This window comes from Pimephales promelas, chromosome 15 (genome assembly GCF_988280905.1).
Source record: "Pimephales promelas chromosome 15, fPimPro1.hap1.1, whole genome shotgun sequence".
In the NCBI taxonomy this organism is placed as follows: domain Eukaryota; kingdom Metazoa; phylum Chordata; class Actinopteri; order Cypriniformes; family Leuciscidae; genus Pimephales; species Pimephales promelas.
This window is the reverse complement of record NC_142783.1, coordinates 6,545,344-6,573,272: the sequence shown is the minus strand read 5'-3', so window position 1 is coordinate 6,573,272 and position 27,929 is coordinate 6,545,344. Positions and strand designations below refer to the sequence as shown.

General features: G+C 36.4%; 1 protein-coding gene across 5 annotated transcripts in view; it reads right to left on the bottom strand.

Moving 5' to 3' along the window:
• The window catches only part of ralgapa2 (Ral GTPase activating protein catalytic subunit alpha 2), a 244,784-nt gene extending 221,982 nt beyond the window's left edge, over positions 1–22,802 (bottom strand). For all 5 annotated transcript variants that reach the window (XM_039651126.2, XM_039651128.2, XM_039651129.2 and 2 more), the window contains exon 1: positions 22,578–22,802. In XM_039651126.2, coding sequence (XP_039507060.2) covers positions 22,578–22,683 — 106 coding nt within the window. In that variant the 5' untranslated portion in view covers positions 22,684–22,802. The remainder of the gene's footprint in view (positions 1–22,577) is intronic.
• Positions 22,803–27,929: the final 5,127 nt, after the last annotated feature.

Sequence of the window (27,929 nt, the reverse complement as noted above, 5' to 3'; positions counted from 1 at the left end):
CTATGTTTCACAGAACCAATACTGTTGTTATAAATGTTAGCTATAGTAAAAGAACAATTTTGAGTGCCATTGTTTGTCAGGAGCTGGTGTGCAGCGTGCAACTAACAACCAGCTTTAGCACTCTTGTGAATGCATGTTAATTTTTTGTAGAATGAATCCCTTGTATTTTTGTTCTTCCTTGTTGTCATCTTCACTTTATTTTTTGTGATGAATACTTTTGCTTCCCTTCTGCTATGATAACATTATAGAGACATTATAAACTCTTGCAATGGGTGTTTGTGCATTTTGGAGGCGGAGCAATAAAGGGAGTGTGTGTTTGTTTGGGTTGATTTCAGATATCAACCGTGTTTCTCAGAAATCGCTAGCTGCACCTTTAGAAATTTAGAGCGATTATACATCTTTGGACTTACTCGCATTAACGGCCATTACACCCCTCGTGAGTTGAATGACTATGATGTATGCACACATCTGGTGTGTGTTCAGATGAGTGCATGTGTATTACAGTAGTGCGCTCATGAAAGATTTGACACACAGAGATCAGGGCAGAAGAGCAGCAATAACAGTACAGGCGTATCTCTTATCACAGCCTCTCACATGCTCTGCTTTTCAACCAGGCCTCTTCCTGCTGCCCAAGAAAACACACTGACCTATTGTCTAAACCTGGGGTTTGCCTGAGTATGTGATGGAGAGAGATCGCTAATAACAAAGACTTTTAGAAAGACGGTGCACTCCTATTACTATGAACGAGAGAATGTGCAATGTGCAATATGAGGGAATAAGTCCCGCCTTCTAAATAAAATAACTAGAGACGCATCATTTCAGCCGATACCGATAGCCGATTATTCAGAATGATATCAGCCAATGCCAATAGTATGTTTTTTATTAAAAAAAACACCCCCAAATAATGCTGCAAACTATACAGAGAACCCTCTCATTAGGGTTCAACACTATAATAATGGTTGCGATTAAGGCATATTAACCCTTTAAGACCGACGGGAACGTCGGCGCTCCGGTTTGCGTGTGTCTGTTTAACAGCCTATAGAAACTGAAACCAAGTGGCTCAATCATACAAGCTAGCTCAATCATACAAAACCAGAGATGTAAAATGGTCAGATCAAGCCTCCAACATGCGCATGTTGCGTTGTTTTCACCCTCTAATGAGTCTGTACAAAATGCGCAAAATGTGTTTCTCAAAAAAATCACAAAAATGCATTGCACGTCTTTGCACACATGATCTGTAGATCTGCGATTGATAGTAACACCTTTCGATGGCGCATTGAGGTATCACGTTCGGTGCACTATGGCAGATCAAGCCTCAACATGCTCATGTTGCGCGGTTTCCACTCCCTCTAATGAGTCTGTAATAATGCGTTTCCAAAAAAACACACAAAAATGCATTGCACGTCTTTGCACACATGTTCTATAGATCTGCAATTGATAGTTGCGTCTTCCGATGACGGATCACAACATCACTTCCTGTGCACTTTGACCCCAGCTTGTGTCGCATGTAGTGACGTCAGAAGCTGCGTCTTTTGGCCATGCGTTTGACTGAATATAGTAGGTTTGACTCCCATCTGCTATATGTTCCTTCTTATCATTATTGTCTTTTTACCATTGCTTCATTCTATCATTTCTTTCTCGTTTATACACTCGCAAATACAAGCACATTCACACACACACACAAACACACACCCCCCCACACACACACACACACGTGCGCGCATGCGCGCAACGTTATGTAAAAATGAAAGTACACGGACGCACCGAGTTCCGTCTGCTCATCGCCTTTATTTATTTATTTTTATATTTATTTTATTATTCATTGTTTTGACAGGGTCTATTTAAATTATATTCTAACCAATTCAATGTTCAATCAATATTCAAAAGCAAAATGTTATCTGTTTGACCACAAATGTAATTGAATATTTTACATATGGCATTTTACTCCCTTTTTTAAATGAGAGTGTATCTTAAAAACTAATTGATGTAAACAGTTCAAATCAATTCTGTATAGTTTTAAACTGTTTTATGCACATTTTTCTCATTGACAAGTTTGAGGTTTACATTTATCATTTTTTTGTATTGAATAAAATATGTAGAATTTAAAAAAAAAAATCTTTTTGTTTATTGCATTTTTGAGATATTTATGTAGGTACTATTGATTTATTACAAACAGCCTTGAAGTAGAGAAAGTAAGGATTATTTTGATGTATGGCATATGAAAATGCTCAAAAGAATGACAGCACAGCATGTAAAAATAGAAAGATATACTCTGGTGGAACTGTTCTATGGCAGGTCATAAAGGGTTAAACTGCTTTTTATTTTCAGGTATTATAATTAAACCCAAATAGTTTTCATAAGCAAATTTGTTCAAACATACATATATAATTAACAGTAAATAAGCTTCTCTTTAGTTTTTTTATTTTATTTTATTTTTATAGCTGATTATCAAATGGATAACTTTCCTGAGGTAAACGCAACATTAAGTGATATTGTTCACAAGCTGTTTAACTGACATATTTCTGTGGTTGAAGAACAGATTGAAGAACAGTGATTACATGAGACATGATACTTCGGTAAGTTGCATTGCATATTTCAACATACCTTCTGATGTTCATGCATGTTTTTCTAGATATATATAATTTGTATTAAAGTGAAAGAAAAGACTTGCGCTCAATGATCTGCCACGTCACATTTAAGAGTTAACACATTTAACGCAATTCATTGCTTGAATTCCGTGATAAAATGAACAGAATTTGAAAGATGACGCTTTGTTTCTTTATAGAAGTAACAAAGCACAGAGCTTTGCGATTATTGAATGAGAGGCATGCTACAAATAATGTTTAGTATAGGGAAAAACTACAGATCTGGCAACCCTGGCTTGAACTACAGGTGATTCACAGGGTGAAATAGAGCATCGTCACCGACACCGACCATACAACTTTACAAGTTTTTCCCGGACCATAAAATGGCGTAATAAACAGTGACAGCACAAGCATCATTCACAATCATTCTCCACATCCTTAACTACAGCACAGTGTGTTATTCTGTCACGTATATCGCTAGGTTGAGGCCAAAAATCATTCAGTTGATCAGTGATATCCTATGGACAACGCCGTTGCCTTTTGCCATTGCCTAAGTGACAACATGTAGAATGCCACAGGACATTTCTGAATGGAACATTATGGAAGTTAATGTTGCTGATGTTGAGTTAACTATCTTCAATTTGCATATTCTGTCACGATAATCTATAAATCTCTGATGTGGGAAGATGCCTACAGACATGCTTTGTATATTTCTGTTACGTACTACTGTATTGCATGTAAAATGACGGATGCGACAGCTTGAGCAGATGTACTCTATTACAACAAATCATCCTCTTCTTATTGGACCGTGTGTTCTCGGGGGCGGGGTTTATGTAAATGTTAGGGCTGGTGATGTCACTAACCCAGGAGGAATGTCGTGTAGTCCCTACCAGCCATTTGTTGTAGTCCTTAAAAAACGATTTATTTTAAAGTAAAGGCCATACCTCACGTTATGTCAATCACGCTTGCACACCACCTCCGACACTTTCATCCGTCATAAAAAAATTCGGATCGGGTTCGATTTTCTGCGTTTTTCGCATCCACAGCCAGCATTTTGAGAGGTTTTTTGACAATTCAGGGCCGGGGGAGCTCGTTCCGCACATCATTGCACATATGCGCAGTGCTTTCAGTTTCAGTTTTCAATTCGATCAAGTATTTATGTTCTCTTCTCTCGATTGTATTATGAAAGGAATAACCTCCCCTTTCAATCAGATTGAAGTTTCGGATCGATTAATGTGTGATTGAGCAGCCAATTCGATAACTAATGTGTTATTTGGGTACAATATATAACCTGTAGCCTATACAGCTGTTCTGTCTGCCCAGCGCTTCCACCAGGCGCACCTGCCCAGCGCTTCCACACACACACGCGTGTGTCCATACCTTAGACATACTGACAGTCTCTGTTCAGAATCGATTGGTTCACGGAAATTGGTGGTCTTGTTTTTAAAATGTGGCTCCAGAATCACAAGCAAAGCATCAAACTGTCCCACTGACATTCTGAGGTAAATTTTGAATCGCTCGCCATAAATCCGCCACTCCTTGATAAGGAGGTGATTCCTCTCGGCGCAATTTCAGGATTGGATGGACGCAATATTTTCTCTTTCTTCTCGAGAGGACAAAAAAATCATCCTCACTGCTTGACGAATCCATTTTCTATTTTTGCATTTTTTCCCGCAAAGGTTTAATAAATACGCATCGGACTCAGTGTGCAAGGTTTCTGTGCGTGACGAATTTTAAGTCTGACAAACACGAAAAAACACATTCGAAAATTTCGTTCTCCGTGTGCAATGGCCTTAATAATCTTCCTTCCTTATGCTCAAACAGCAACATTACACACTAAAATTAGAAAAGTGAAATCATAAATAAACCACCCCTTTAAAGCAGTGGTTCTCAAAGTGGGGTCCGCAGACCCCTAGTGGTCCGTGAACCAGTGGGTCCGCGAAATAATTTATAACAGCCTACCATTTTTTCCAGACTACAAGTCGTGTTTTCTTTATCATCTGAAAACATAATATTTATCCTAAAGTGACTTATATAATGCATTTAACATCAAATAATACAAAGTAGACATTCAAAGGTTTCTATAGATGGATCATCTGTATTTCTTGTGTATGGTGGTTTATTTAACGAATGAAATGAACGAAATGACTCGAAAAAAGATTCGTTCATTTCGTTCAACAGGACTTTCACAAACGTGCATCACAGAACAGAACAAGGCGAGCATTTGTGCTTATAAAACTTAAACTTTATTTATTTTTGAAATGACCGATCGTTTTGCTAGATAAGACCCTTATTCATCGTCTGGTGTCCTTTAAAGCCCTTTGAAGCTGCACTGAAACTGCCTTTTGGACCTTGAACCGTTTGGTTCCCATTGAAGTCCATTATATGGAGAAAATCCTGGAATGTTTTCATCAAAAACGTCTTTCATCTTTCGACTGAAGAAAGAAAGACATGGACATCTTGGATGACATGGGGGTGAGTAAATTATCAGCAAAAGTTTTTTTTAAAAGTTAACTAATCCTTTAAGGAACCGCTATCCAAGTCAAGGTATAATGTTTAACGATACCCAGCCTCACATACAACACTACACACTGATTTCACGCAGCCGCCATTATGAAATCGAAAGCGAGGCTCCGGTGGGAAGAACCCCGGAAAGTACAGCGAGACAACAATGCCTTGGACTACCAACCTGAAGCTGCTGCCGCGATTTACATGATTGGATGTTAATATCCAATATGGGATATGTATTTAGTTTGTTCCTGTTTCTTTTTTTATGTTCTGAATTATAAATAAAAAATATTTTTTTAATTTATAAATTAATTTCACTCTATACAGAAAAATAAAGTAAATTAACTAACTAATTTCTATATTAATCACAACAATACGCTACCCCATTCTCGACTCTCCTATGATTAAAGGTGACACTTCCTTTATTTCCTTTATTTTGACGATTTCAAAATGGCGGCAGCGTGAAATCCGCGTATAGGGAACTTAGCTGAAAGCCAACAAGCCATTTTGCTTAAAAAATATTTAAATGGATAAAAAAATTTTTTATTTATTTAAACAAATGCACAAGCAAGGTACAAAACAAGGAAAACGAGTCACCCACTGATCAAAATGTTTACTATGCAGCTTGGTTATGAGATTTGAGCTCATGATTTGTGTTCAAACCCTTAACAGGGATATTGCTTTCTACACCCCCAAGGCCAAAAATTCATTCTACTTCTCATTTAACCATTGCATTGTTTGACACCAAAAAAAAATATTTTCTCATTTTACAAAACACAGACCTGATGGCATGTTTTGCACAGTGCGCTCAAGTCTGCAGAATGAGTTACGAGCGGTTTCCTAATGGGCTAGTTGTTTCAGGACGGCTGTTTCCTGCAGGCATGGCCACCGGCACAGCAGCGTCTGTTAAGTCATCATGTGGGAACGCAAAGTGGGAAAAATATAACCTACAGCAAGACCTGATGGGCAAATAAAAAATTCAAACAGGAGCGTTCAGGGTGAAAATGACAGCTTTTCAAAAGCAAGTGGATTCGCTGTGTGGATAGGGATGGGACGGAAAAAAAAAATTCATATCACGATTATAGTGTCCAAAATGTTTTGTAAGATGAAAGTGTTCAAAAAGAACTGATGCTCACACTGGAAATATTTCAACAAGTTTTATATTTGAAAATCAACAAACAACAAATAAAACAAGCAGCTCTATGCATTTTTTTAAGCAAGATTCTATTCTATGGCATTTCCTTCTCTATAATGACCATCATCAATAGCAACACATTATTACCCAGCGTGCATCAATGTATCACAACAGACATGCGCTCTCGTTTCATTCAAATTAGGGCTGTGCAAAAATTAATTGCGATTAATCGCATCCAAAATAAAAGTCTGTGTTTACATAATATATTTGTGTGTGCTGTATATAATTATTTTGTATATATATATATATATATATATATATATATACACACACACACGCATGTATATATTTAAGAAAATGTGTTATTCGTATATAAAATATTTATATTTATATAATATAGATTATGTATTTATATACATATACAGAATTTAAGTGCAAATAATTCTTAAATATATACATGCATGCATAGGTATTTATATATACAAAATAATTATATACAGCACACGCAAATATATTATGTAAACACAGACATTTATTTTGGATGCGATTAATCACAATTAATTTTTGAACTGCCCTAATTCAAATACAACTTGCCGTCTGCGTCTTTGGTTTTTGATTGTATTGAAAATGGAATTTAGAGTTGATTTATTGTTTACAGAGTTTATTAATATTGGTGTGATATATTGCATCTTGCTTGGACGATTGTTTACTTATAACTATTGTATTGTATTAAATTTTAAATGATGATACTAACCGTCAGTATATTTTATCGTGGTTTATCGTGAAACCGGTAATCGTCCTATCCCCAGTGATCAAACATATTGAAAGAAAAGTAGAAATATCAGGCTAAAAGTCAAAGACTATCTAGACTGGTCTGTGAAACGCAGATACCTGTATATTGGCACAAATGTGTCACCCGAGAGAGATTTTGCTAGACTGTATATTTGTTTATTTGTTTTAAATGTAGATTTTGCAGTGGGCGTACCAACAATTTAACCGACATGTAATAGCAACACAGTGTGGGAAACAGTCGCAGAACGGGTCCTGAACAAGAAGATGTGGAACTTATTTGTGGAGATTGCTAATTACTCCAATTAGAATTATTATAATTAGGCATCAAACTAGGGATGGGCAACGATTAATCGCATCCAAAATAAAAGTTTGTGTTTACATAATATATGTGTACGTAGTGTGTGTAATTAATTTGTATATATAAATACCCACACATGCATGTATATATTTAAGAAAAATGTGTTATTAATATATCAAATATTTATATTTATACATAATATTAATTGTGAATAAATATATATACAATATATACATGCACATATTTCTTAACTATATACATGCATGTGTGGTTATTTATATATACAAATTAATTATACACACAACACAAACATATATTATGTAAACACAAACTTTTGTTTTGGATGCGATTAATCGCGATTAATCGTTGCCCATCCCTAAACTAACCCTTAAAGTTGGGATGTAACAAGTGGTGACAGATCTTTTCCTCAATACTTTAAGATACATCCGAGTGAAGCAAACCACTATCAAAAAAATAAAAATAATGTAGGGTAGGGACAGCGATTCATCGGTTGTTGATTGGATGGAGCGTCTAAATGTGAGCTTGCAGTCGATTGTAAGAAAGAGGCAGAAAAAAACAATTGAAGAAGTCTGATGTTTCACCGGATGGTGGAGATTCAAAGCTACAAGCTAGAGAGAAAGAAAAAAAAACTGCAACATATTGCAGAATGAGTCATTCACAATAAGATCAATAAGATGCATTTGGAAAATAGATAAAAGAAAAAGGAAATGTCCATTACACCCCAGCTTTATCTCAGCACCAGTTTTTTTACTTTGAAAAATGCAGTGCTCACATTTATTTCATTCATATAGGCTTTTGAAACGCAATTACTGCATTAGGATGTATTGCGATTCCTCTATGGTTGTTTTAAATGCTATACTGTAGACTTGAAACATGAACTTATTCCATCCTCAAAACGATAATTAGGAAATGTATAAAACTTAATTCTTTAGACACACAGAAACATTTTTTATTCCCACATGTTCTCCGAAATCCATTTTACAGTTCACACACACATCTATTTTAACTGTAAATGCGAGTGTAACGCTCCATGGATGCCATCCCCACTCAGCTGATATGCAGTCATTCCTTGACAATATGTTCATATTACTCACCACTAAAGGAAAACCTTATTTATACATTCAAAGCTGCAGTATTTCTCAGCTTACCATTAAATAGCTGTTCACAACAACAATGACAACAAAAGTAAATACAATAGACCAGCAGAAAAAGACAACAATAAAGCACAAATGTGCACTGGCTCAATGGAAGCTGGTGTCTTTCCGCAACACACTATTATGTATTGAGAAACTGACAGAGGCCACCGCTTTCTGACCACACAGCGACAGGGGTTAATAACAAATCCATGCTTGTCAGCTGGAGCTGAACAAATATGAACACAGAGGGCAATAAAGATATGTTGAACTCTGGGGCTTTTACAGCACTCTACTACAGTGAAAGTGAGTGCTGATAGATTCTTGGAACGGCATCAAATCCAGGATGTGAATAATCAATTCTTCATCCTCACAGTGGGACAGACAACTTTCATCGCAATGCCAACTAGAGGCCATTCTTCAAACTCCTGCATCTAAACACGCAAAGCTGTGACCGACGACGAGCGTGGCCTTCAGAAAGCTTCACCTGTCACACAGAGGAGCCCTGTTAACACACACAGTCTTAAAAGCAATAACACTTTCATATTAATAACAGTTTGTTTGCTGTTCACTACAGCCTGATAAAGAGGGGACTCTCCCGACCCTGCCGAGGAAAACGTCTCGTTTCAAGGTCCCACTGACCTTGTGGTAAAGTCAAACACCAGAAGTGTCGGTCACATGCTGCCTTGCATGTGTTTTTAACTGGCAGGGTGTGTGTAATCATCAGACATTTAACGTCTGCTCCCAGCACTCACTGTTGTTCATGTTTTGTAGAACATTTGCAGTGTTGACCAACAACATGACCAAGAGCAGGCAAAATTAATTTGAGGAATAAATTGAAGCAATTGACTGAACCCATCAGTAAAGCTGTGCCTCTTTTGTTTATAGTTCCAACGTCATTACAGAGAATAATTCACCACAGGCAATATCTGTGATAGCAAAGAAATACATTATTTTATATTGTCTGGCCATATTCAGCCCTTTCAATCATTTCCTGATTTGGGACATCGCTTTTTATGTAATGCTAAAACACTACTGTTCAGTTTCAGAAGTTGTAGGGATGCTTTCTTTTCCCAGAAAGAATGAGAATATTGGTTATATCATTTTCAGTTTTTAAATATTTTGAATACAATTTAAATTGATTTTACACAAGGCAATATTGTATCGCATCTCGAATATATCACATTATTTAACAAGTTATAGCATATCACATTTTTCTTCTTCAATATCAGGCAGCCCTTAGTACCAAAGTGATGATTTGTTCATACTTTGAGTGTTAGGGAAATTAAACCAATCATAGAGTCAAGTCCCCTGTGCAAAATATTTGTATGCATATTCAGCAATGAACTTATAGAGCTCTTTCTTGCACCCGGCGTAAATAACTTTATACACTAACGCATGCATCATTCATATTTTGCATGCGCGCAAAGCAGGCATTTTTCCTCCAAAGACACACGTCGGTAAACTAGGAAATGAGCTTGCGCTCCCTGGGCGGATCGGCGCAAAAAGGAGGCGTGTTTCGGCACAAACATTCCCTAGTGCTATTTTACACTTTCAGAAAACAATTGCGCAATGTTTTAATTCTATTTTAAGCGCGCATGCTTGGCCATAATGTAGCGGGTTGCACAACACACATACACTTTAATTCTCTTATCAACACAGATAAAGCTAATGCAGGAGAAAGAGTTCAAAAGAGATGCTGAAGTCCTGCTTTCTTCTCGGCAGGTAAGGCAATGTTACAGCTTTTTTTCATTGTTTGGTTGAGTAATTTATTATATAGACTAGGGTTTGGTATTGACACAGATTTCACAATTCGATTCGATTTCGATTCACCAGCTTGCAATTCAATTCAATTTTGATTACGATTCGATTCGATTCAATATTGATTATTTTGGATATCAGGTACAATACATGGCAAATTTTCTGAAGGAAAACAAATCTCTTAACTAATGCTGTAAACTATGGGAGTCAGTTGTAGCCTATAGGCTTCATTAGCCGCCTATGATATTGAAGATAAAAATGAACTGATTTGTAGCTATACAAACACTTAAATTACACATTTATTTTATAATAAATAGAAAGTTATATGAAATATAAACATTTAAATGGTGGCTGTCATAAAAACTTGCCTGATTTATTCAAACATGCATTAAATATTGAAGAACATTAAAAATTATAATGAATATGTAATATGGTTCATATATTTAGCCAAATTCTCCTCTCTAAAGTTAATTTTTCTAGCTGACTAACTGAATAAGTTTATGGTCACATGGTTTTTCTGAAGTAAATGACGTTACATGACATTGTTTATGAGCTGTTTTACTGACGTCTTTCCACGGATGAAACACTGATTGAGCGATTCCATGTGACGATACGGATTAAGATTAAGACTAGAGTTAAAACTCTATCTTTTAACACACTTTCAGATGCTCATTCATGTTTATTTGACACTGTAACTGGTATTATTAAGGCGGAGTAACTGATATTAAGCCGGAAGAGAAGATCATGTACCGCTGCTTCTCTTGAGCTGAGCCAGAGCGATCTCACGCCACAGCGCCAAAACGTTATTTGTGTTTTTGAATTTCATAAGAAAATGGACCTAATTCGAAATTTGAGACTTTATTTCATAATAATAGTTACAAAGCACAAAGATTATTACGATTTATTGGATAGGATACGCGCTACAATGTTCCATTCATGCATCAAATGAAAACAGGATAACTAATCGATTCTTGAGGTCTAAGAATCGATATCGGTTAGTAAAAATGAGAATCGATTAATATCGAGAAATCGATATTTTTTACCCAGCCTAATATAGACAGATGAACATTTATAGTTAAAAGTTGACGATATCTAATGCATGTAGGCTACTTTAGAAAATATAACGAATAAAGAAGGCTGTTGAAGGTTGCTGTATGTTTGAAATAACAAACCTGTTCACCCGAAGGAACACTCGGCGAAGTGCTAATCCTGTCACAGCTTTTTAGTACATAATAGTTACGTAGATGCAACGCACATTTCAAAAAGCAAGGTGCTGGAGAGCACAATTCATCTGAATGCAAAATACATTTTCACCGCTAGATGGCAGCAATTCCTACACATAGTCCCTTTAAATATTTTTCTCCCATAAATTTTGTGTCTGAAAGGGAAACTCCTACAAATCCATAAGTAATAACATCAGCCACAAAAACAACCGTCCACACCTTTTCATTGCTAATTGTTCACTGTTTTTAGTAGATCATGAGAGAGGGTTTGCGTGGTGCAAGCGGTTAGTAACTCCAGCCCTAAGACCATTGTTCTGTTTTTTTGTTTTTGTCCATTTTTCAATCTTTTTTTGCTTCAAATGTTTTTAATGCTGTGATTCACCTCATAACTGGTTGTTTGGCTCATGGCTTATAATGCTTTAAACAAAGACTTGAAAAAGTGGGTGGGCGCTCTATTATACGGGTAAAGTCAGCTGAGTGCTGGGTTTGTGTGTTAAATTGGACAGGAGTGGCGCCGCTCAGCCTGTTGAGCTGGAATAGGAGGGGCGCTCAATACCACTCCCTCTATCTATTCCTATAGCATTCATATTCCCTAAAATCAACTCATCATGACTACAGTTGTTTAGAGTAGGAACAGCAGGTGCACGGCACTCCTAATGTCTTCTGAAGTCACCAAACCTGTACAGCATGCGCCTTCACAAGACAAAGCCCGTGTACTGTGAAATGAGTTTTGTCAAGTTCAATATCACAGCAAATATTTTCAAATATAACAGCAAAGATATGATGTGAGGAGGATTAACGGATATGGTCTTGGACTCACAGACAACTCACTGTTCGTTAACCAGTCAATCATTTGGTGCATACACACAAATGGCAAGCACTGAACGGCTGGATAGTGGATAAGATGCATTTTCTGGGAGTTAGGGTGCAGAAATTGTACTGGTCAGCCAGAAAACAAAGACGTATTTACAAGGACACTAGATGTACCAAAGTTGCAAGGCTAGTAGCATCACATTTTTGAAGATAGCAGGACATACCAGCCACTAAAGGGTGAGACTGATGCTGAGATTTGTCAAAGAAACATGGAGAAAGATCCACAAAGGAATTACGTTTTCTAAAGGGTTGTTGTTAACGTGATATTTTCGGGGGGAAAGGTATACACGGAATAAAAAAATCTGTTACGACTGACGTTTTCTACCGCGGTAACGATATATATCGTCATATCGCCCAGCCCTATAATAAATCAAGTTAAAACTCTCTTCTACCAGGAGTTGATTCAAAATTGAGCTCGCGCGATTAGAATGTGCGCGTCCAGTGTGTGATACCTGGAGTTGTCCTAGACGGTGAGGCACTGCGCTGCGCTTCTCGTCCAGTGTGGGACCCCCTTTAGTCTGACTATAACATTAAAAATAGTAGCTAAACTAATTCACATTTTCATATAAAGCACAGGGGTAAATAAAAGTGGCGGGCTACAATAAAAGACAAAATTACAATTAAAAAATAATAATCATAACATGCTTTGTAGAGACATTTAGGGCCTTGAGATTGATGGATGGATGTGTGTGCAACTCTGTCTGTCCTTAACCAAATCATCCAAAGTTTGCAAGGACTTTAAAGGGACAGAGGCCAGATGATGATTTGCATCATTCAAACACACATGCAAATGCAGGACTCATGTAAATGGTTTACAATCAGCTTCCTGGTAACTTTGCACTGGGAAACAAGTGCTCAACTATCCCCGTATAACCATATCCATTTTATTTTCAATCACAATTGATCACATTTTTTAATTATATTTGACAAAAGCCCAAGACAAAAGATGAAGATAATGTAGGGCATTTCATTATTGTACAGTAGCCTAGATATATCACGGTACAACAAGTATAAAGTCATTGCGTTATTACCATATTACTATTCAAATACTATTGCATTTCGGTAGTATTTCTTACTACATGTTAGATAAACCTATGCTACTGTACCTAAAAAACATAAAGTTTATTTAATTTGTATTTTTTTATTGTTTGTGTCCTATTATTTGTAATTTGCATTGATCCTATTTTTAAAACCAAAAATAAAATAAAATTTCCAGCCCTGCTTTATTACAGAAGACTGCGTGTAATGATTGTAGTTAGCTTAAAGGGCATGCGTTTTATATTTGGTTGACCAAAATGGGAAGAAAAATAAAGGTTCACATTTAATTCAGTGTTATTTTTTATTCCTTCTAGACCTATTAAACTGTCTACCGCAGTCAAATAAGAAAAGTAATATAAAACAGAAAACTACAATTAAATCTATATGCTCATATCAAATCGAAATTTGATTAAAAAAATTGAGAATTTATTTAGTTAAATTGAATCGTGAGGTACCAAAAGATCTTCACGCCGGATAAATAGCCTATTTACACAGATTTCCACAAATTAAAGTTAGTCCACATAAGTCAGAACGTTAAGGTGTTGTTGTTCGTAAGAAACCGCTACTGTGTCTGGGTTTGAATGCACTTCTCGTCTATGAAAAGTATATGTACACATGCAGGGCGGCAAATATCACAAAAAAAAGGCTTGTCGTGTACTGACAACTACATTATTTAACCGTATTTTCTTCGTTAGGATATAACAACTGTTCAAGTGTCAAGTAAGTTTCATCAATAATGTCTCTCCTTCAAACTCCTTAAAAAATAAAAATGCATACCATATTGTCCCTCGTAACCAAACAAGCCTATAAGAAAGCTTAATAATTGTTATACTAGTTTGACATGACATTGAAGAAAACGGAAATGTTTTGTGTAGACGGTCAAAACACTCCCTCACCTATGATAATCTTGCGAGTGGACCCTGTTTCTCTGAACCCACTGGCAGTGAAAACCAAAACTTTAGTTTTGCTGCAGATATACACTAAAATAATATACTTCAAGATTAACGCTGACGTGCTGGTAATTTAAACAACCTTTGTAAAGAAATATAAAGCAAAACATTAAAAGTGCACAAATTTAAAGACTAGCATTTCCAAGTGAACTAGCAGCAGCATTTAATCGACTAGCGGCTAGTCTCGCACGTCCCTAATCACGTCTTCCTGTGAGAACAGCCCATAATGCAGCATTAAGCTCGAACAAATGAATCATTTAAACCACAAGCATAACTCTACAGAGCTCTGTGTTTGGCTTCAGTGCCACATTTAAGATTAATCAGTAATGTGCATCGCCATTTTGAGGGCCTTTCATTGCCTGTTATTATGTGATTTAACAAAGAAAATGCAGACCTAAAAATGGAATATTACTTCTAGGGTTGTTATATATGAATTTAAAAAAACATAATAATAATTTCTGGAAAAACAGCGTAAAGCATGGATAATATCCACCCATGCACTAGAAGCAAAATTTTTCTCGAGGTTATTAGAGACGAGCCAGTGGAGGGGGTCATCCCTGTGACCCGGACTGTGGTGTTGACCGTTGTCCTGTCACACTGATAGTGGCCATGGGACGGGAGGCTGTGTGTGATCAGGTGCTGCTGTAATTACAAAACTCAACCATGCTCAACCACGCATGACCACAGCAGCTCTCCGACTCTAACCCACAGCCACTGCATTAATACTGCTCAACACTTGGGTTTTTTGGTACAAAATTAAAAACTATTGGAACTATTTAACTTTTTATTTAACTGTGTGGTAAAGAAAAATGATATGAGATGCACCGATATCCAATTAATCTAAACCCATTGCATTTGTATTAAAAGCTTTATGCCAAACACTTGCAGTACAGTAGCCAGTGGTGGACCAGTGTAATGCATTTTTAAAGGAGAACTCCGGCGAACAATGAACCTTTGGTCTAATAAAACATCGGTACATAGTCAACCGTTCTCTGAGATTTGTTTTCATGATAATCGAATGTAAAGAGTTTTATCTCTAAAAACTGTTTAGCGTATAATGCTAGTAATGGGGGCATTGACTAAGTAAAAAGAAATTGCTAGTTTATACCACTAAAAAGGCTCAAAATAGCCCCACACTAACGCAGTAACATAATGAGGCTCCATACATGCAAAACGAAGCATTCAGAAAGTTGTAAGTGTACAGACCGTTTAATAAGAAGATACTTTATGAAGACAGTTCACTTCATGTACAAACAGACAGGAGCCATCTTAAAAAATAGTCTCGTTAAGTCAAACCACGAATGTCGTGCTGAGTGATCTGAACTGTATGAAGTTCAGCGAACTTCTGAACTGTATGAACGGCGTTCAGGGATCGACTTATCGAGACTATTTTTTAAGATGGCTCCTGTCTGTATACACGAAGTGAACTGTCTTCATAAAGTATCTTCTTATTAAACGGTCTGTACACTTACAAAGTTCTCAATGCTTCGTTTTGCATGTATGGAGCCTCATTATGTTACTGCGTTAGTGTGGGGCTATTTTGAGCCTTGTTAGTGGTATAAACTAGCGATTTCTTTTTACTTACTCAATGCCCCCATTAATAGCATTATACGCTAAACAGATTTTAGAGATAAAACTCTTTACATTCGATTATCATGAAAACAAATCTCAGAGAACGGTTGACTATGTACCGATGTTTTATTAGACCAAAGGTTCATTGTTCGCCGGAGTTCTCCTTTAATATATAATTTTACACTTTCCCTATCAAAAAAAGAATTACTGCCTTACACAAAGAAAAAAGAAAAAGTAACGGCAACCTGTCAAAATACAAGTTTGGTTTCGCCTAACTTGACAAATGTATTACTGCTGTACAGTAGAATTTAGATACGTCTCAATGTAATAATAATACAAACACTAGTAATAATAATCAGAAGGTTTTAATTTTAACAATAAAGCTCAGTTGTGCAGGACATATGCACAATATTGTTTGACAAAAAAAAAATGATGATATGATTAAAAGATCAATTAAATTAATGTTTTATGTCTTCATTTGATTACCAGAAGAATTTTTGGAAAACAAAACATTTCATATCGTTTGTATTTATTTTATTTTTTATAAAAAATGTTGTTTTATCAATTCAATTAATTAAGTAGCTATAGCTTATTATTTACATGTAACTATTACAGTATACAAACATCAGAGGCAATGGCAGACAGCAACCAATGAAGATCTGGCATAATGTCAATAACACTTCTATAAACGACTCACAGTTTCTTTAGAGTTAATGAGGCAAACATGCCTAGTCACAAAAAAAAAAGGTCCAAATTTCACGTACCGGTACTGGTAACGGTTAAAATGTGAACGGTACCCAACCTGCAGTCCATACGTAAAACAATAAAATAAAACTGACATGCTTGACCATTATTTTTTTAATTCTGTTTGGTGCTGCTATGGGTGCAGAAATTACACCTTTTACCTTTAACTGAACTAATACTAATCATTAATTATAATTTATGTTGCACAAAGCTACATTATTATTGAAAACATTATTGATTTTATATGCACCAACGATTTGGCCAACAACATTAAAACGTCACTCAGCTCCTTTAGTGGGCAAAAGGACACTGGACAGGGTTTTGCTTGGGCAGATTTGTCTGTTTGTGATTCATTAACCTGAAATGGCCTGAACACGTGATCAAAACATATTGAATAACACAAGCAACCAAACAAATAAATAACAGCACAGAGAATTAAAAATTAGTGGGGAATAAATAAATAAATAAAACCAGGCCACTAATGACCCTTCTCTATAGCACCTCACTCATCCTCACTTCCTGTCCACACAGGAAGCAGCCTGTGAGAGGAAATTCTTCCTTTTATGAAAACACTGGACAATGTCACACTGCAGCTGGGTGATAGTTGAGATCCTCATAACAGCTGATGGCAAAACACACCGTTTATATCTAGCTATACCGACCACAAAAACACACAGACAGCATCCTCTGACCTCTGACCTCTGCTTACTTGCCTTTACACTGAACCAGAAATGAGTCAGCAGGAAAAGCACTGATAAACTTGCGGTGTAAAAAAAAAAGAAAATGATAGAGTGAAACATAGAGCAAGTACAGAGATTTCATGTTTCTCAAAACCCAGTGAGATGAAACTAGACTTATGGACATGAAAGAGAGCGCAATCCAATGAAAGGCGGTAAAGAGTGTCATATCTGTGCGCAATTAATTTGATTCTTAGCATTTTACATCAATTACTGATCAAAATAACTTTAAACAATGCCCATGAAGACACAATTTACAATTGCTTTGACTAGCGCTGTCATGGAAAATCCCTTTAACTGTTAAAAGGACAAAGACAAAGATATTACTTTGCTCAAAGGGTGTTCAAACTGATTTTGTGATTATGAATAGGCTATATGATTGACCAAAGGTATATCTGCAGGTAATGCGTCTCTCATAATGCTACAAGTTTAAAGTCCCTGTAAAGTCAAAATTAAGTATGTGTTCTGAGTTTGTCACACCACAGAAAAATGTGATATTAGCCACCCAGCCAGATTTGAATGATAAAAAAGCTGGCACGTACGTAAAATAAGCGATCAAAATCTTGAAAAAATGAGCAGTTTTCTCTGTTCTCAACCGCTGGGGGCGTGTCCGCTGGCTGCATGGAAACCACGCCCACTCGCGGGAAAGCTAGTGTCAACGGTTATATTAGGTGAAACTGCTTTCGGGGCGGGAGGATGAACGCTGAGGCGGGAGATAGTCGTTTCGGCCCCGTTCACCAGTAACAGCGGATTATCAGTGAATCCCAGTTGTCTCTCAGGAAAGTTTATAAAACGATCCTGTGTAAAATGATCACTACAGAGGCAGGTGTTGGCGGTGATCCTCAGCTCTTCATCAAGGTTGGCTCTACACAAAATTAATCCACCTCTTCTTGATGTGATCGTTTTTAGGAAATTAAAACACCGATCTGTTTTGTACATTATCGCATCCAGGTAGTAGACTATGCATGTGTGTGTTGAAGGCATAGCTAGCTAGAAAACTGTAGGCTGTAGTAACTAATCGTACTGACAGTAACTCGCGATTGAGCGGCGAATGTGCTCTTTTGTTAGGGGATAGATCAGCCTCAGTGCGTCATCAAGTAGGGGCGTGTCCACGAGCTCAGGTGCTCCAGTGTGTCGTCGAGCCCTGTTTTAGCCCCGCCAAAAAAAATCCGTAAAAAAAACAACAAAAAAAACAAAATGCTGAACAGAGTAAAGAAAAAATTAAATAGAATAAGAGAATAAAACAAAATAGAAGACAAACAATACTAGGGGTGTAACGATATTCGAACCAAAGCGAAAAACCGTGATACAGAACTCACGATTCGAATCGCGATCCTCTCATTGCGTACCGAACACGCCCCAGCCCGGCTCAATGTACTGGTTGTGTACAGTACACAACGAATTCAGTTTTGTAGCCTAACCACCATTAACACCAAATAACAAGCTTCGTGTTTTGTTACTTTAGATTATAAGCAAGGTGTAATCTTTCAAATTCTGTCTATTTGATCACAAAATTCAAACAATAAATGGCATTTTGGCGTTCTTTGATGTGTCGTGACACATTGCTGTAGGCTTACAAGGCTCGTCATTTCAAGCGGCAGCGCAACGCGGCTAGGGATGGGACGATAACCGGTTTCACTATAAACCGTGATAAAATGTACTGACGGTTAGTATTATCGTTTAAAATTTAATTATCATTAAAACCGTGTTTGATTATCGCGATTTTAATAACTCACTGAATCCTGTCGGCCAGTCTGACGCAGGCGCGCAGCACAATATTTTTTTAAATTACTATTCCAGAAGGATAGGCGGAAGGCAGTGACCGTGCTCAGGAGGTTTTTCAGCCTTTTAAGAGGACCAAATCTGAGGTGTGGTCATATTTTGGGTTTTATAAAAGTCCTGAGGGAAACTTGATCGAGGATGGTCACCTTGTCTGCCGAACAAAAAGTCACTACAATAGAAACACTTTAAATCTGCCGAGTCGTCTTGTGTGATCATCACCCGAAGGCAAGTTAACTTTGACCTCAATACCAAAACTACGTCTGGGAAACAATTGGGCACGAAATGTTTTGAGTTGAAACATTTTATGTCACTCACTTGAAATAGACGTGAAGCTTCCGCGAAGAAAAGTTCGTAGCAAGTGGCTTTGAGCCAAAGACGAACGAACAACTTCAAACAAGACTATTATTAAGAGTGATATTTTAAGGATAGTAAAGTATAGATACATCACGTATTAAACCGATTTTATTTTTACCACATAATTACGGGGACATATTGAATTGATAATGAGATTAGCTTGTTTTAAATCTTACCTGTTAATGAATTTATTTTGTAAAACAATCGTCCAGACAAGATATATCACACCAATATTATCAAACTCTGTAAGCAATCAACTCTGATTTCATTTTTGCAATACAATCAAAAACCGGAGACGCAGGACGGCAAGTTGTATTTGAATGAAACAAGAGCGCGCGTCCGTTGTGAATGTTATGGATGTGCGCTGTGTAATAATGCGTTGCTATTGACGACGGGCATTATAAAGAAGCAAATGCCAAAGAATAGAATCTTGCTTAAAAAACTGCATAGAGAGACGTGTTTTATTTGTTGTTTGTTGATTTTCAATTATAAAATGAAATGTTTTCAGTGTGAGCATCAGTTCTTTTTGAGCACTTTCATAAATTTTTAACAAAAACCGTGATAATATTGATAATCACGATTATTTTGGACACTATAATCGTGATATGAAATTTTCATACCGTCCCATCCCTACGCGCGAGTAATCTCTTCCTCAGTTACAGAATGGACAGATGAAGGTATGTTGAAAGATACAGTATACTTACTGAAAGGCATCAAGCCATTTTTATTAAGCAAAACCGAGATAAGGCCCTTGCACACCGAGTCCAAAATTTGTCGCATTCGTGAATCGGTGGCTATGAATTGTCAAAACACCATTTAAACACCATTCAAACTGCTAACTACGGATCCGAAAAACATCAAAAATCGAACCTGATTCGATTTTTTTTTATTATGATAGAAAGTTTCGGAGGCAGTGTGCAAGCGTGATTGACATAATGTGCGAAAATTTCGGACTTAGTGTGCAAGGGCCTTTAGACAGACGTCAGTCACGAAGCACCACAACAGAAACCGCAGCACCTTTAACAGTTCCTCCAGACCCGAAACAACGAGCTAATGCCGCGTTCACGCCAGAACTACTGTCATTTGGAAGGGATGGAAAACCGTTACGTTATACTTGGAGTGGTTCGTGACTGGAATTTGTGTTTCAATGGCAACACTATCAACTCTGAAATCCACCTGCAGGAGTTTTAGTGTTTTATTTTAAGTTGATTATGTTCATTTATTATTGTAATGTTATGTGCTTTGAGACATGAGATAGTTTAACACCATCTCTCATGATACTTTTGTTTGCGTCCTGCTGTACGTGTTCATGTGTTTCAGAGGCGTGGCTTTGGAGAGGCACTGAATGGAGGGAGGGATATCATGCTGTCAAAGCTAGCTCGCTATTAGTGTTCATTATGTTAACGAAATCCATAACATAAAATGTTCATTGACAACCTTTTTTTCCATGCCTAAGATGTAAGATGATATGACTCCAACTTCATAAAACAATAATTGTGACTATATTAAGATACAATATCATTGATGAAAAAAAGATGAGACTAAAACTTACTTCAAAAAACAAAATCACTTTGTTTTTGTCGAATAAATGAGGACAAAATATTACAGACCGTTTTGAACACAGCTTTCATGATTACGGTTGCCAGATTTCAAGAATGTAAATCCCCAAATCAAAGATTTAAAGAACACGTTTTCTTCAGTGTTTTACTTAATATTTGCATCCTGGCAATAATACGAACGTGCTCTCTCTACACTCCGAAGAAGCGCAAATTATCTGAAAACAGACAAAAAAGTAAGCTGCAGTTCAGCAATCTCCATTTCAGATTTTCTGTTTTAAATTAAAGTGTCTAGAAGAGCTTGTGCTCTTTCCTGCGATCAAACCTTCTCAGTGATGAACTGTAATAAATCCAAAAATGGATCTCGTCTATATTTGCAATTGTGGTTTTCATTTTTGTTGGAAGTTTTTTTTGGTTTTACCAGTTGGCCTATATGATAAATAGCCTATAATAAACCATTTTATAACTGATAAACTATCAACTTGAGATTTGAATCCATGGCAGAAGGAAGTAGTTTTAAGGGGGGTTTAAAGACACTCTGTGGTTGTTTCTTACTTATTTACATACTTGTATTTTATTTTATTTACACTTGTCGCTGTGCGATATGGCTCTATATCAGCATTTTGTACAGATTTTCTACATAATAAACAGTACACAATGGTGGCCAAGTGATGTCTAGATGGGATAGGCCTATTACTCTACAAGTTTGATTATTTGGGAATGAAAAGGCAAACAACACCTACAAGTTCTACTTTACCATGCAACAAAAAATAAATAAATAGACAAACACGAACCTCACAGGGAAAAGCATAAATTACCTACAACATGATCAGTTGCTAATATTTCTGTTTGTGCTCTCCTGTTTTTGACGTGTGTCAAGCCTGGCCAGCAAGTATGTTCAATTTAGCATCTTTCATAGCGTTATCAAAAAAATAATGTATAAAAGAATTGATTGCAAGCACAAACAAAATGCTTACAAAATTCGAACATGACATTCTGTCAGGTCAGTTTTTTACATATTTTGTATATATTCAGACACATGTCATTTTATTATATTTGTAGTTTATATATATATATATATATATATATATATATATATATATATATATATATATATATATATATATATATAAAGAGTAAGACATCCTTGTATTATGTTTGTTGTTCAAATATGTGTGTGTGGGTGTGTGTCGTGTGTTATTTATATTTTCTGTACATATTCACACATCTATGTGTGTCATGGCTGTTGTTTATTATGTGTTATATTTACAAAACAGTCTGTCAGGTCTGTTGTTGATGTAGCAAGATAAGCTAGCTAACGCTAATCATTCAATCCATACATTATCGATCACAAATGGAGTAACACGCACATTAATGCCCCTGTTTCACACTCAAATCCCTATTTTAACATCTCTGTGGCATTTAAACCTTGAAACCCGCAGATATGCTGAGGGTAAATCCGCGGTATAGGGAATATGCCTCTGAATGTTTCAGTCCTGTCAGAGTCTCACTCACCTAACAGCGCGCGTAGATGCTTCAAACGCGTGAAAACATCCTTCTTTGGGTCCAGAACTTTCTGTGTAGATTTCTTGACGTCTCCATAAACCCTTCGAGTGAACATTCCGCTGTAAAAGGCGATTTTGTAGCCGGTTTTATCTTCCTTTCACCATTCAGACCTGTGTGTGTGTGTGTGAAGAACAGCAGCTGCCTGACTGACTGACCGAACGACCGACGGCAGGGCGCCAGATCCGCTGAAAAAACTCCCCTCGATTACGGAGAGCCATAAACAAACACATTTACCTCAATATTCTCATTATTTCTGCAGGCGTGGATGCCCATTTCTTGACAAAACAAAGGTTTAGTCTACGAAAAATATGACATATTTTATTCAGTGGAGCGCTATTTAAAGCATTAAAATATACAGCCCGAGGTGTACTGACAAGAATATACTGTACATTATTTACAAAATGTTTTTGAAAATATGGCAACACGTATCGCCTTTGTGGGTGTGTAAATACGGAAGTACTGACAGAAACACTACCTCCTGCGGTTGTTATTATTGTTATTATTATAAATAGCCTATAATAATAATTATTATTATTATTTCTACTACTACTCTTTACCTAGCATTTTTTTTTTACATCTGCCATATTTACCTCTTTTCATAAAATGTATGTGTCTTAGTATTATGTGCCATTATTCTTATGTAAACATTTCAATTTCTTCCATGATAAAGGATATGACTACATCCCGTAGGTCATGACGTAGCCGCAGGTTCAGATGTAGCAGGTGTACCTGAAATTGCATTATGCTCGTGCGCCACCTGGCGATTGATCTTGATATTGCATCCACCTGCTGCTATTACTGCGCATGTGCACCACCAATCACAAAAATACAGTATTACTTCTGATCAATTTAGATGTAGATGTAACATAGACTTAATAGCATTCATTTTTTTAATATTAGACCATTTTAAGTAAAAATATTTATTAAAGCTTGTATAGCAAACATTATTTATGTTAAAAAACAAACAAAATTATGGAATACCACATTTTTTCCCCTTTTTCTTTTTCAATGAACTGCACTATATAAACAATACTTTTTACATGTAATTCACAAACATTATTAGTGATAAGATAAATAAATAAAATAAAACAAAATCAATTAACACTAAATCCATACAATGAAACCTTTAAAGGGTTTTCTTATATTCAAAGAGTGTGTAAAATAATGTGTTAATTACAGAATTCTATTAATTTGCACATATCCTGCCTAGAACACTAGTCAATTATATAATGCACAAATATTTGACTCGATTTTAAAGAAGCCTTTATGCCAAAAAGGTTCTGGATAAGGAAAAATTGTCTTTGCATAATACTTTCAATACAGCCACAAAGCACCCGCGCCCTCAGATCACTTAGATGTGGCTGTGGTTACAAGAGGTAAAAGCAATATAAATACTGTTCGTTTTCTCACACAAACCGCTCGTTTTGTGTCTTAGGCCATCAATGTGTACTTACATATATACGTGTCATTAAATCATGTTTAATTTGGACTTCTCTGTGCATGCTCTTTGAGGTGGTGACCATAGACCTGCATTACATGACTGACAGACAAGAAAGGTTTGACCTAAAAATATCAAAATTGAAACTACTGTGGAAACAAGACACCTACATCTTGGATGCCCTTGAGGTAAGCTAAAACATACCAAAAATTAATTTCAAAGTGAACTATCCCTTTAAGGATCTATAGCCATTTCTTAGTTTCCTCTTTACAAGGAGTGCAGTGGGATTTTTGCTTGTTTTAACGTCTCATGCAGAGGATGATGTTTGTTTCAGTAAAGTGTCTCTTCAGAGCACAGGTGAGCGCCCCCTGCTGGCTTCGATCACATGAAACCTGGTTTTTCACAGGTATGACTGCCCAGACTCAACCTTAGCTTCGGTGATTGTGCTTGTTGCTGGCTGTGGCTGGCACCTGCATGTGTCATATTAGTTCAATCAATTACTGTAGTTGCAGAGAGCAAATGTATTTGCAAATTGCAATTCAAGAAGGTGCCTGCAAAACTGGTAATTGAACAGCTAAAATGCCATCTTAAATGCCGTCTTCAGAACACAAGTGAAATCTGAGAGCTTTCGGTCTCTCCATTGACAGCTATGCAACTACCACTGTCATGCTTCAAAAAGTTCATACAGAGATCATAAAACTAATATTGAGCTGTTTAGTCAAAATGTTCTGAACAGAATCAATCGTTTTATATGATGAACAGATTTAATTTAAGCTTTTATTTACATTGATCAGCAAACATGAACAGAATCAGGCAAACACACATGCGAGAAAGTGACCTCCTCAACAGATGTGTGTGTTGTAAATCTGTTCATCATATAAAGCGATCGAGTCTGTTCAGAAAATGTGGATAAACCGCTCAATTAACATGAATTCGTTTTAGGATCTCTTTATGAACTTTTTGAAGCATCACAGTTGCAGAGGCTGTCAATGAACGCTCTTAGATTTCAAGATGAACGAAAGTCTTGACGACATGAGGGTGAGTAATTCCTGACAGATTTTTCATTTTTGGGAACAATTTAAGAAAAAAAAAATTGGATAAATGGTAATTTGTCCTCTGATTTGCAATCTTATCACTTACCTGAATATTAATATGCTATTAAATAAAATTGTAAATGAGAAGGTATGTTGTAAAAGTGTATATCATTTGTTTTTGTGTGCATAAAGAGGAATTATATTTACCATTTTCACAATTACAACAGAGGCAAAATAAGAAATTTTGAAGAACGTTTGAATGTTCCACATTGACTTCCATATGAAATAATAATAAAATACATACAGGATTAGAATTAGTAAGTAAATAATGACAGAATTTTTATTTTTGGGTGAACTATCCCTTTAAATGTCACTGATGTGACCTATACATTTTAATTCAGAGAATGTGCATGCAGATTTAGTGTCCAACAACACCATTTTTCAGAAAAATTCTAAATTCAATTCAGTTCACATTTATTTGTATAGCGCTTTTCAGGATACACATCGTTTCAAAGCAGCTTTACATAAAAAACATGAGTCCACATTGCAATTTATTACAATATAAGCAAACAATTAATTAAATTTGAGGCTAGTTCTGTCACGTGACTGACGGCAGATGGCGTCATTGAGACAAGTGAAATAACCTATGGAAATAACGCATCTTCAATGTTAGAATAAAACTTTAAAGTAAACATTCAAAATTGTTTTGGAAAAGCTGTTCTATTTGTTTAGTGCTCATAATGTTCAATCACAACTGTCTGTCTGTCTAACCTCTAGGCAATTTTACTAATTAACCAAATGATGTTAAGTTTTGTTAAATGCACTTATGCATTTAGCAAACGCGTCGCTTTTACAAGGCGACTACAAAAAAGGAGCAAAATCACTTTGTCAAAGAGGCAACTAGATTACTGTAATAAGCAAGCTAAAGAAGAAGTTAGAATGAGCAGCAGATTACTAATGCTTTACAAAATGAGCAACTGTAAATTTGCTATAGCCTAATACGTGAGTCACAACATTACTTGCAGGATATCTGGGAAACACGAGGCCACAGGGTGGCGAGATGACTCCACGAAAAAAACACTGCCTCAGCTTTACAAAACACTTTAATGGAAGGCTTGAAAGCACTTGTCTCTACTAAATTCACATGAAGAGCTTGCAAATACTTGACTTTTGTCTTTGTGTGGTTATGTTTTCTCCTTGAAGTGAATCAAAGTGTCGTTAAAAGTAAACGTATCCGATTAAGATTAAAGGACAGCGCGGGGCTGTGGGCTATTATTCCTAAATGTAGGACTACCTGCTTGTAAATGCTTCTTCAGACAAAGAAATATTCCTGGACTTAAAGTAAATGCGTGCGTTGATGCTGACTGGCTTTAGTCTTACACATTTACTAGGCCTTAACACATTTACTCGGCCTGAGCTTTCAACTCAGAGAATTAGGCTAGGCTAGGCTAGGCTACAAGCATTCCTATTTATTCATTCACAAGCTTTATCTCGAATGAGTTGGGTCCGTTACCAACGCAGTGTAGCTAAACCAGTCAAAGCAGAGTAAAAATAAAATAAATAGGTTAAATAATAATAATAACAATAATAGGCCTAAATAATGTTCAATAATACCTAAAAAAATACTAAATGTATAACTTTTCACGCTCGTGCTACTATTAGTCCTTCATATTTTTTCACACATCCGTTTTTCCTCCAGAGGGCGTTTTCAATACTTTTCATTTATGAAACAAAACAGCTGCAATACGACGACATTTAAGTTCTGTTTCAGTTTGCTGATCATATCATCCTAACACGTTGAGCATCTTTAATCAAAGCTATATCCCAATATAACAATACCTACATTTGACGTTTATTTATTTGCTATTGTATTGTAAAATTTGAAAGGCTGCACTTCTGGTTATTATTTGGCACAAGGCTACATTAAAAAAGACATAGCCTACTGCAATTGAAATTAATTCATTAAGACTTCAGTTCAACCTAATACTATGGGTCTACTTATAAAGCCAAGCACACAATTAATTAAAAAGCTCTGTCCCAAAACACATTTGTATCTGAGCAGATAATCTACTGTGAAATTAATAAGCATTAGAGAGGGGAATTCGTATAATGGAGAGAAGGTGTATTTGGTCATATGCATGGCAGGGGTCTCTGTGTTGAATGTGTAATAAAAATTACACCGCAAATAGATTTTCAGTTTTCTTACTCTATAATCTGATTCCAATTATATTTGTCATCAGACACTTAGGGAACAAGATAGTAGATGTGTAATCCAAAACATCTCTGTCATAATTGAGTTTGGTTAAACGTAACATTACCTGCCCCGTGACCATAGCTTAGCTTTTAAAGGTTTGAACCGTACATCAGTTAAACTGGGAAGTAATTTCTCTCTTCATTTATTCATCGCAGAAAATAACAGACTAGCAGCCTCGCATTTCAAATAGCAGTGTTCATCTGACAAACAGATTGTAGTTTTCAACGAGACTGCTTGAAATTCAATGTCCTTCGACATGAGGCAGTTATCAGTCAAGTTTTCATCTTCTCCACATGTGTTGGGATTGATTCAGTCAGACACACAAACGTGTGCACATGCATTTTGTTAATAAACTTAGACACACAAACAGAAATCAGCAGTTCTGATTTGCTACAAGAAATCTATCCATGAAGGCCTCCGAGTGATTCCACCCGGGTTCATCATCACCGCTCTGGTTCCATCTTGAATTTGTAACACAATCACTTCCCGCTACCTCTTCACCCCCCGATCCTCCACACTGTTCCTCCACCCCTGATTGGTGCACTGGCAGTTTGAATACCAATGCCTGCTGTGTC